Source organism: Pygoscelis adeliae, unplaced genomic scaffold (assembly GCF_000699105.1).
Source record: "Pygoscelis adeliae isolate BGI_AS28 unplaced genomic scaffold, ASM69910v1 Scaffold402, whole genome shotgun sequence".
Taxonomy (NCBI): Eukaryota; Metazoa; Chordata; class Aves; order Sphenisciformes; family Spheniscidae; genus Pygoscelis; species Pygoscelis adeliae.
This window is the reverse complement of record NW_008824411.1, coordinates 3,732,506-3,744,698: the sequence shown is the minus strand read 5'-3', so window position 1 is coordinate 3,744,698 and position 12,193 is coordinate 3,732,506. Positions and strand designations below refer to the sequence as shown.

At 36.6% G+C, this 12,193-nt stretch overlaps 1 protein-coding gene across 1 annotated transcript in view; it reads right to left on the bottom strand.

Moving 5' to 3' along the window:
* UCHL5 (ubiquitin carboxyl-terminal hydrolase L5) overlaps positions 1 to 11,244 on the bottom strand; it is an 18,863-nt gene extending 7,619 nt beyond the window's left edge. Inside the window, exons 1-5 of the mRNA XM_009320677.1 lie at positions 11,141 to 11,244; positions 8,724 to 8,829; positions 807 to 932; positions 659 to 720; positions 451 to 581 (exon numbers count right to left, since the gene is read on the bottom strand). Coding sequence (XP_009318952.1) covers positions 451 to 581; positions 659 to 720; positions 807 to 932; positions 8,724 to 8,829; positions 11,141 to 11,244 — 529 coding nt within the window. The remainder of the gene's footprint in view (positions 1 to 450; positions 582 to 658; positions 721 to 806; positions 933 to 8,723; positions 8,830 to 11,140) is intronic.
* Between the last annotated feature and the right edge of the window lie 949 nt (positions 11,245 to 12,193).

The following is a 12,193-nucleotide window of genomic DNA, read 5'->3' as shown; positions in this document are numbered from 1 at the left end:
GAATTGCATGCTATCGGTAAGGAAAGCAAAGAGATTACATAGTTTTACCAGGTTTTGTTAGAGACAGCTCAGAACAACAACATATTTCATCAGGTAAGGAGAGTAAACATCCACAAGAAGTGGGTTATATAAACTTCTCTCTGGCAACAAAACTATTAAGGTATTAGAAGCCCACTGGATTGCATGGCCTGTTCATTTGATTACTGAATGAAAGGAGAGATAATCAGAAACGTGGAGGAAGCAGGAAGAAAACTGCATTTTCAGACCAACAAAAATAAAACAGTATCTATGACTGCAAAGAAGTACAAGCCTGAAGAGCACATTAAGAAAACTTTAAAGATATGCTTTATTTTAATAAATATCTTGGTTTGATCCTATAACATACAACCAATTTGTTGCAATAAGCTATTGTTAAAATGAAGGACGTTCAGAAAAAATATTTTATATTACCTAAATCAATTGGTCCTTCCCTTAAGCCATCTAGTTCATATAGCCGTCCATTAACGGGAACATAGCTTACAAAGTGAAATGCATCTTCCTCTTTTGCTGAAGACTTTGCATCAAATTCAAACATCTGTTGTCTGCAAAGAAAATTTAAAAAAATCTGAGATGAAAAAGAATTTGCTTGAATTTTGCCTCGATTTAAAACATGTGTTACCTGGCAAAACTGTTGTGAACTTGCCGAATAACTTCTGAGTTGCTTAGTGCCAAACCTTTCATCTGAAAGTAAGTAACAAAATTAAATCATAAGCCAACGTAGATATAACACCATAATACTTAAAATACAGAAAATAGTAGGCACTTACCGCAGCATCAAAACTTTGTGAAAATTCTTTAAATTCTGACAACGTCTCTCCTAGATGGATATCTTGATGAGCACAATTTAATAGCACACTTACTATGGCTTGAGTAGCACAAGCATTATTAATTACCTAGAAAAAAAGTGTTGAGAATTTGTTCAGTACTGGTGATAAAAATTTAATTTAAGCTGGGCAACATTTTTCATTACAAACACACACTTTCTATGCTGATTCACATTAGAGCTTCACTCTAAAACAGGCAGCAAATCTAGTGTGAGTAGCCACAGAAGCGCCTTTGCTGTAGGAGACTAATAAAATGAACGCTGGATGGCTGTCATATACAATTCATTGATAAAACTGATATTTCACACCTCTACTTAGAAACTCTGTCATTCTACTGCCTTACCACCTCCCTAAAGTGATTAATAAAGGACATAGAAGAAATACAGGAACCTCTGATCTCAGTGGAAAAATAAATACAGTACTACTCAAAGCAAGCTGCCCAAATTATGTTCTTGTATCTATGGTCTTAAAAAAAGTCAACTCTCCCAAAAAGAATGTCCTTCAAATAATCAGAATTCCCACCAGGAGTAGGAGCTCAAAAAGATATTAATTTGGGGCAATAAAGCACATTATGGAACCTAGAATTTTTAGAAAAAGGTTGTGTTGGACAAAAAATTTCAAATATCCTAGGGATAAACTAAAAAAATTTAGAGGTGTTCCAAGTTGTAACGATTTTTTAAAAGACCGTTTGCTGAATAGTAAGCCATATGAAATTCTAGATTTTTCAGTTGTTTCTTAATTTACAATATACCTATCCTTTTCAACCTAGCATTTAAGTTACGTAAGTTTGTGTGACACTGTTCCTTAGACTTAAGCATTAAATATTCCGTTTTTAGAAAATATGAACAAACCCCTTGATACTACAGCCATGTCTTTAACGTTGCTTAGTAATACCCAAACTACATTATTTAAAGAAAGAGAGAGACTACAAGGATTATTAAACATAATCTAAGATTTAATTAAAAGCACAGTAATCAACATAATACAAGAAAGACTTCATATTAGCAGCTTTCTCTCAGTGAGCTATAGGCTGGGAAAAATAATGTATCTTCAGTCTATGAGACTATTTTGCAATTGAAAATGCTACTTCAACCTCAGGACTGGGAAAGAGGATGTTGATTTTGTATTAAAAAAATGAAATTTTTTTTAGTTCAGGGCTGTGAATGCGAAACCACTTCCAACAAGAAAGGAGAAAGAAAGAAAAAAAAAGAGAAAAAACAACCAACCTGTTTTACAATCAAAGCTAGTCCCTAACAAAGGAAAACCTACTATGTTAATAGTATAAGCCACAACATATATTCATTTTCTAAACTTCAGGGTGTTCTCCGTTCAGATTACGTCTGTATAGTGCAGATGATAAAGAAATAATAAAGCACTTCTTAAATTAAGAAAAATACAATCTAGTTGACTTAAATGGTAATCAAGGGAGTCAACTACACATGCAGAACAGATTGCAGCAACTGAAACTCATTAAACAAACTGCAGGTACACAAGCTAAAGGGTAGGGTTCACACAATTACAAAATAAAGGACATAGAAAGAAAATCCATCAGGGGCAGTGAAATAATGAACAGCAGCAGAAAAATTAAAAACCACATACTAGAATGACATAATTTGAAAGAATTAATACTGTAACATAAGAGAAGGAACCAAGAACTAAAGATTCTCTGAGATATGACTAGAGAATGGTATCAGAGACAGTTGTAAAAGTAGTACTAGGATGAAAGCGAGAAGATGCTAAATGGATTAGAGTGGGCTAACCTGAAGCAGCGGTTACAAACATAATTAAGCTGATAGAGAAAGGAGAAAGAAGGTAGAGACACCTGTGGCAAAGAACTATTAGAACAGTGCTATTACAATGAAGGGAGGGCCACTACAGCAAACTGCACTTGTTAAATGATAACTAATACAGGACATTATAGGGAGAGACAGCACTAAGTGGTAACTATTTTTACTGAAAAAAAATCAGGACGGAACATTCAGTTGCTCTGGCAGAGCGCTAACCCAATAATGGCTTCAAAAAAGGGAGGGGACATTAAGTGAGATTTTGTGCCTACAGGCAAGATCAACACAGAAACTGTGATGGACCAGCTGGATACAGGAGCTTTAAACAACAGCAAAAATAGGAGGAAACATTAAACTCAGCAGGGAATTAGTGGTCTCATCACATATTTGCCTTTCAGCATAAACATATTTCTGTATTCCAACTACAGTATGAGAGGAGTCTGTTAAGTATATAAGGACCAAGCTAAACAATCTCATCTTACTGCTAGAAAACGATATGCAACAGATTCAGATCTTAGACCAGTGGCCCCCCCACTGTTGAAATGGAAATACATTATAGAACTACAAATTTTCTTCAGAAAGGGGGAGGCAGGAGGTAAGGAAAAGGCAGCAAGAATAGTCCCGTAGCTGAGGAACAGAAGCAAGTTGCAGGTGATACACATAAAAGGACAGTGTGTTGCTGGATCTAGATGACATGAGAGAACTACCAAAATGGAAGAAGGAGGTACCTAGTTAGTGGTAGTTCATGGGCAGAGTGAAGAGCACAGAGTGAAGAGGAGGTGATTGCAGTACCAAACGTAGATGAGTGCAACGTTTATTTGTCACACGGGCACAGCATCCTATCAATGCACACAGCCAGTCCAGCACTGCTATACACACAAGCTAGCGAGTCCTTCGAGAGAGAAATTGGTCAGAATACCCATCTACCCTAATTTCCAATGTATTTCTTACTTAAGATGTCTCAGTGCTGGCAGAAAACATTTTCTGTATTTAGATAGCATGACAGTATATGCAGGTTGTCCCAGAAAGATTTTTATTTTGACTTGAGGAAACTTAAGAGGATTTTCTGCATTTGTCCAGAAGTCCCAACATTTGCCTGTGTATTTTTGTCCAGGAAGTCCTGGTGAGATATTTGATTGATCAATATTCAGGACTCCAACTTAAAGCAGATACCCATATTTGAAATATTTTCCTAGCAAAGCTACAAGGTGTATTTAATAACATTTGAAAGAAAATAATAATAATATATATACAGATATATATGCACATTAGTGAGATGATCTCAAAAAAACCTGAGAAGATTGCCATATCACCAAGTGGAACTTAGCTTATAACAAACAAAGGAACCACTTGAATAGGCTACTCTGGCACACTCTTCAATTAAGATGCGTAACTTCATAAGCACGCACCTTTCCCTAAGGATCCAATCTGAGTTTCTGGATCAGCTTAAGGCTGAAGCACTTTAAGTTCTTGACTCACATCCTCTATCTGATGGATTACCTATTTTGTTTTTAAAAGCGCTGTGGACAACCCTGTGCTGCAATTGGTAGTATAACCAGCAGATCTCTGGGGTCCAGTTACTAAGCATCCCAATGTTACAAAGCAGTTGGCTTTACAAAGCTCAATGTGAAAAATTCAGCATTAGGACAAAGTTCTGAAATTTATTCTTGTTTAAAAACCCTATCTAATTTTATTTATTTATTTTTATTCCTTTGGAATAAAGATATAATCTTCCTATAGTTATATTCAATTACTGAAAATCTCTTTCTGATTTTGATTAGATGCGTTGCAAGTTTGTTTTACTTCTTGGAAGTTATCTGTTATCCCAAGTCTGGCTTTAACATGGATATCTGCTCATTCTTAATGTTACCAAACCGGAAAATGTAAACATTTTGAGTTTGAAATCCACTGAAGTATTGGAAATGTTAAAAAAATACATATAATGTGCTTCCATTAGTGGCACAAAGATAACTAAAGACCAATGTTTTGTTATTAACAGTATCATTTGGAAGATCCTCCTTCTGAAGGTATATAGATTTTATTCCAAATTAATGAAGTTAATGTTTTATTATCACAATTGTAATGTTTATCATCACAATGCAGCATAAAATAAATACATGGCACAAAACAAAGGCATGATACCAATACTTCAGTAATAAAACCTGAAGAGGTTATTAAACTAAAAAATTTTAGTACACAAGTCTGAAACAATGGCATTCTTTCTTGTCAAGAGACGCTTCCACTTCTGCAGTGATCAGCACAGAATACAGCTATTCAAAACAGTGCTGAAGACAGCTGAATACATTGAGTGGTACAATCGTGTAGCCACTGTATATAAAAATAACAGCAAGGGCCTACTTAAGCAACACAGAAATCAGGAAATTCAGAGTTAAGGCTGAAATTGTATCCTTAACTCACCTCATTGTGCCTAGGTATCCTAGCTCAAAGGGTATGTAAGATCATCCAGAGTTCTGTGGCCTCAAATAGAGGACCAAATCATACCTAGGCATAACAGGGAGGCCAAATTTAACATGAGTGCACATAAAAGTGACCATTAAAAAAAAATCCTTTCATATGCATGCATATTAGACAGACTTTAAAATTCAACTCCCCCAGCATACTCGTGATTTAACTTTGAACAAGATCTAGTCGTCATTTGGAATTCAACTATATCGCTATGAAAGTGGATATGAGTAAAATGTCAGCACGCACAAGCTTCTTATCAAAATTGCGTTTCCTAATGCAATTTTAAAGATGTTTTGCTAGACACAGTTTGAGAGCTGTAGCCTTTTACATCTAACTACTTTCCCCCCCGCAAAATGAAACAATTTTTAAGATGGAACATTTAATTAAAATTGAACAGAAATGGAGCCATGCTGTAATAGCATCATTTATTTCCCATACTAAATTGTTGTTACATATTAACAGTTACTTAGTCTTGCTCATACAGGATTCGGAATGACCCTTTAAAATTTCTCTAGATCTCTTTTTTTTTTGTAACATTTAAAAGAAGAAAATGTACAGGAAAGGAAAGAGAGCCAAAGACTCCTTGAGATTTTTAGGGCTCCAGTGTCATGTCAGTTTTGAAGATAAAGATCAACGGACCAATAATCTTAAATGTGATAAAAATTTTGCTAACCCAGAAACCAAATCTATTTGTTCTGGGGCTCAAGCCTACAAATGAACATATGGTTATTTTACTCATCACTTTTGTAATTAAGAAAAAAAAAAAAAAGTCTTGACATCTGAAAAAGATTCTTGAAAGATAACAAAACCCCATCCTCAAGGCCACTGTAAAATTGGACTTAAAACATGCATAGAGAAAATAAAAAGGCATATGAGCCCAGTTGCACCATAGCTGGGAGGAGTTGTTGTTTTACAATAGAAATATTTAATATTAACACTTGTCTTCCCTTGTGCTCCTGGGTGACTCAGAAGGATTCACAGACTGCAGCTTCAAGAAATGCAATAACCTCAGCACTACTATAAAGAAGCTCCTGTTCTCTCTCACTTACCTTTCACCAGCTTTGGCCTGTACAGACTCACTGAACAAATACATCTCATAATGTGGCGGGAGACCAGCCCAGAAAATATGCACAGACAACCTACAGAAAACTGCTGGCTGATGAGCTGCACTGGCTCATGGAAGTTCAATGAGAAGCTGAGCCATTGCAAGAGAGGAACAGAACCATGAATTCGAAAGGAGACAGGTTGGGAGGACCAAGACATCCTGCTCTCATCATCAGCAAATCATCAGATCAGCCACTTGCTTGAGAAAACATTATCAGTCCTCAAAACATCGCTTGTCAAGTTAGATCTCTAAGGCTAACTTCCTCCATCGTGAAAAGTCACCAGAGCTAAACTAGTATTACAAATCCCCCCAAAATATCAAAACCAGTTTCTTTCATTTATCTGTTGACTTTTAATTTTAACTTCTTTGTGACTATTTCACTAGTTGTTTAGTCACAATACCTCAGTCCAGGCAAAACTGAACTGATGTGAAACACAAGCATATTTATGTCTACAAAAAATGTTTTGATTTTGGTAAGCCACTGCACTTGACTAACAGACAATACCAAAACATGAAAAAGATACTCTAATTTTAAACTCTTTGCAAGTTACTTTTGAAACATATATTCCATGCCATCAAGTGGCATAACTAGGTACTACTATTTTAAAATAGTGAACAGTTCTAGAACTTGCTTTCCATGCTGAAATTAATGAATTTGTAGAGTCACTCCAGCATACCCTCCTTAAAGGCAGCAGGTGAAGGAGGGGGAAGATTAGAAAGTTCCTACACCTCCACAAAGAGGTTTCAGGCCTAAGAAAACAGTAAAAGATGACTGCTTCAAAGAAAGCTACAAAATAAAGAAGAGTCTTCATTGTTAGCCTTTAAACTTCTGCTTTTGATAGCAAGTCTAACATTATCCAAATTTTCTGCTGTACATTCTGAAATCCCAACTTAAAACTCAACAAAGCTCCTCTTAGCTACTTGCTTTTAAATACAGTAACAGGCTTCAAAAAGGGAAGCGGAGAGGGGAAAAAAAATAGCAAAAGAAGCAGAGCAAGCAGACAAATGCTTTGAAACTTTTCAGCATCCACAAGAATAGCAATTCTAGGAGAACCTCATCTACTCACAGGAAACAAAAATGAAATCCCTTGAATGAGGGTAAATCTGCCTTCATCCTAAAAGAACCTCTCTAGATTCATACCAGAGTAATTTCCTCCTGCCACGTAACTACCCTTTGAGGGTTGTATCAGGGATTTTCCCTGAGGTTCTTTGCATCAAGGCTATTCTGTAGCCACAGCCTACTGATCACTAACAGTATGTTTTATTAGGTAGAAATCACAACCTAAACCAGTGTCTATCAGACCTATCAACCTATAAAGACATTTGGCAAACTACTGCTGATCATTGCATCATAAGAATGGTGGACACTGCTTGGCAGGACTCAAGACCTGCAGCAGGGAAAGAATGAAGAAAACAGTATTAAAAAAGACCAAGGAATAAAGTCATCCACAATAACATGAAACAGCAAGGTGATTATAAAAGAAACAGATTAAAGATGATTATCTGCACAACAGAAGCACATGTACAGAGTAGCCAGAGGAGCTATAGATACACCTAATGTTTCCATTGTTTTCCATATTTCTATACTTTTAGCTAGAAGTGTGTGGAGACTTCTTTATATCCTGAAATTTACATACCAAACACTTCTGCTTTGGCGGGAGGGGGAACAACCAGTCTATGTGTCAGTCTTCATAGAAAGCCTAATAATTTGCCCTTTGATATGAATGCTTTGTAATTAACACATGTAGGGTTACACTTTTTGTTTGGACTGTTACGTTTATCACTGTTTGAGAAGCAGGTCTTGAAAAAGAACTAAAAACATTTATTAAATACTCCTACTTTCATTCCGATTACTTTCTCTTGCTTTTCTTGCTTGCAAACAATACGCACAGCAGCCTGTCAAAGCTAACAAAAAATTTCAGTACTACTCAGTATTTAATGAAACACAATGGATTACATTAGCAAAAACAATTTTTCCTGTAATTTCTAATTTAAACTCACCTTTCTGATTTAAATAGTTAAAACTTTCATGCCAAAATGGTCTGCAGACTCTTAAAGGAAAGTATTATCCTAGAGTTATACTGCCCTGGCTGCAGCGCATTTGAGAAACACAAGAAATAAAAACTGGACCAAAACAAATATTTCTTCCTAGAATTTGTTGAAAGTGGTTTCAGAAAAATAATTTGCTCATTCTGCTGAGAACATTTACCAAGTAATTCTTTAATGCACAGAAAAGTTACTTGCTCTTATAGGCGAGGGTTGACAAATAAATAAGAGCTTTACTCTTCCATACCTGATATTTTTGTCTGACTTGACAGAACAACGTGATTTGCTTTGTTAATCATCTTTTAATACATAGTTCCTACTCTCACAGAATTTGTTAAAGTTACTTCGCCTTGTAAAATATTAATTTTTGTGTACATATTAACAAAAAGATAGTTTATTCTTCAGTATTAAAAGCTATGTTTCATGACATATCTAAGAAAAATACTGAACTTGCTGTACCTGTTTAGCAAAAAATATTGTATCCAGTCTGGAATCCTGAACAACAGAACCTGCTGGTTCCTCTCCAGGCTGCCACTTGAAGAGGAAAATCAGCCCATGTACTGGCCTAAAAAATAAAATTGATAGGAAAAAACATCACCTGTACTGATGAAAAATATCAAAGCCAGAAATCTCTACTATAATTTAACTGTATGCTGGTACAATAATTCTGTTAATTATTTCTTTCTAAACATAGGGAACTTGCACCGAAATTTTCAGATGTGGTCTTTTAATTAGGCAGAACATACTTCAGGCTTCTTTCTGTATATGCTAAACAATCCCAATCTGAATTAGCATTTAGTCAGTAATTTTTGCAAGTCAGGACTAGTTTTCCAAGTTACTGTAACTCTTCCAGTTGCACAATACTCATCTGAATTTGTCAGTGATAAAAAGCTATCAAAACATTTGTCAATCATATTGTCCTGGTTTCAGCAAGGACAGAGTTAATTTCCTTCCTAGTAGCTGCTACAGTGCTGTGTTTTGGATTTAGGATGAGAACAATGTTGATAACACACCGATGTTTTAGTCATTGCTAGGTAATGCTTACACTAGTCAAGGACTTTTCAGCTTCCCATGCTCTACCGACTGAGAAGGCTGGAGGTGCACAAGAAGCTGGGAGGGGGCACAGCCAGGACAGCTGACCCAAACCGGCCAAAGGGATATTGGGGGGGACGTTTGGAGTGATGGCGTTTGTCTTCCCAAGTAACCGTTACGCGTGATGGAGCCCTGCTTTCCTGGAGATGGCTGAACACCTGCCTGCCCATGGGAAGGAGTGAATGAATTCCTTGTTTTGCTTTGCTTGCGTGCGTGGCTTTTGCTTTACCTATTAAACTGTCTTTATCTCAACCCACGAGTTTTCTCACTTTTGCCCTTCCAATTCTCTCCCCCATCCCACTGCGGGGGGAGTGAGCGAGCGGCTGTGTGGGGCTTGGTTGCCGGCTGAGGTTAAACCACAACACATAAAAGAACGGGAACTGAAGTTTTGGTAGTCCTTTTAGGCATAAACGAAATATTCAAAGAGGAGCTCTCGTGAAACTTCACGCTTTGAGTTATCTCTCTCAGAAGTAAGAGAAACCCAGTTTTCTCTTCTACTAAAATTGTGTCTTGCTTTTCAGACTGCATGTCTTGCATAGTAAACAGCTTTTACTGCATATTGCACTGTATTTAGTATTCCCATATTATTAGTAAAGGAAACAATTCTTACAAAATCTATAGCTACATTAAATCAAAAACTTATTCATCATATCAACCTGAATTTAAGGTCATCGTCACAAAGATGCCACAAAAGGTTTATCTACAAAAGGTAAACATACTACTGCACTGCATAAGAAACTTTTCTTAAGCTCTGACCAGAAGTCTGAGATTTTTTTTAAACAGTGGGTCCACTGAGGGAATTTGAAAAATACTACGTGTTATTATATTCTTTAACTCTTAGTGTTTAAGTTAAAATATTGTACGTGTGTGTGGGAAAGAAGGAAGCTGGCCATCATTCAAGACTAGAAAGATATACATCTGACAGTAGAAGAAAGCAAAGCTATTACTTGATGAACAAAACAGGTGATGTTTCTGATGAAGTGTCATATTAAGTACATAGTGCAAATAAACCACTTTTCAAGTAACATTTCTGCCATTCAGGTGTCACTTGTCAAATATCTCCAGTCAGATAAAAAATTCTAAAACTACATCTTCTGTACTAATTGCTACATCTTCTGAAAGATTAATTACACAAGCATAGGATATTCACACAGGAATAGAATACAGTCTGGGTTAGATGACATTTTCCTCTTAAAATCTTGTACGTGAACACAGGTAACACTTAATGCATCACAGACAAAACGATAAAAGAATTAATATTGCCTAATGAGGGCAGAACTGTTCCATATGGTATCAGTCATTGTCAGTTATAACAAGACTGCCTTCACATACATATCGAAGTGGTTCTGCAGGAAAAACGAGCTGCAAAAGTATAGAAGTACAGTAAATTAATTTATTTAAGGCAACAGATGCAATATCATGTTATGTGAGGAAGAAGGGAGATAAAGCAACGAACAGAAGTTTGTCAGAGAATTTGTCAAAGGATATAATGCAAGCCAATGACAAAATCATTAGAAATCTGTTTTCACATTCTAGCTGATATTAGCATCCCTTTCTAAAACCAGAAAAGCCAGATTAAGTACCAAGGCATTAATAAAAAGTAATTTAATTGCCAAGTATTCAATTAAATAAAAATCCTAATGAACTTCCTTGGAAACTGAAGATAAAAAACAAACCCCAAACCCAAAAAACCACCACCAAAAACCATCTAAGTTAGTACGCATTCTTTCAGCGACTTCAGACAAATGTGAATAAAAACCATGCAGATTAGAAAAGTGCCTTACTTCAATTTTTCAAAGTTCTCTGGTTCCAAACTCCATATTTCTTCAACTTGTGCTCCTCTACAACCTGAAACAAGGGAAGATACAGGTTTCTTCAACCACCCCATTTAAAAGGGATGCTGCCAGTAAAGACAGACAGATGAAAGAACTATGGTAACATTTACAACTTGTATGTCCAGGTTACGGAAAAGTCTATTTACAGGCTTTACCTCATCTTCATTAAAAAAACCAAACCAACCAAACAAGACAGGTCAAGAGAAATTATTTCAGGAATTTCTCCTGTGTATGGTGATGTTGTCTTTATAACACAGCTGCATTTAAAAAAGAAGCAGAGGAGATTAACATATCTTTGGTCACCTCATGTCCTTTGCTCAACAGAAAATAATACTGTTTTTAAAGACGTTGTCAGCTAGTCCAAAGCAGAACTTAAAATATCTATCTCCAGAGAAAGACCCATGGTAGTAGACTGAAAATACTGTAAACAATACACTCAAGCAACACGTTTGCATAAGACAGAGCCCAAAAAGTTCAAATACTTAGTATATGGAAGATAAATCTATTAGTTAAATAGAAACACAAAAGGAGAAGCATGCCTGGACTTCACTTGTGAGAAAAAGACACGACAGAAATTATAAATCAATGTACCCTAGCATAAAATCATTTTGCTTCTTTGGCCCAAATCCTGTGTAGACTTATCTGTGGTTTTAACCATATAATCACAGTATTGCCAAAGATGTTAAATGCAATTCAATATAAGATTTAATACTCTAAAAGCCAAAGCAGCCCTTTGCAGGCTACCCAGCCTACTGCCAAGCACCACAGCTCAGGTTGGTCGCAGCCCTTTCACATAACGTCCTCCCTCCTGGAGGCTCTGTAACTGAGTCAGCTGGCACACCACCCGAGCACGTATCTAGCCCTTTGCAAATGCTGGTGTTCTCCCCTACGCCGCACGTGCTTATCAAGCTCTCCGGCAGAAGCGTACGTGTACCCCGGGTGATAGGAGGGGCTCCGTTGCACAGCCCGCCCTGCAACTGGGCACCCACCGCCCTGAAACCG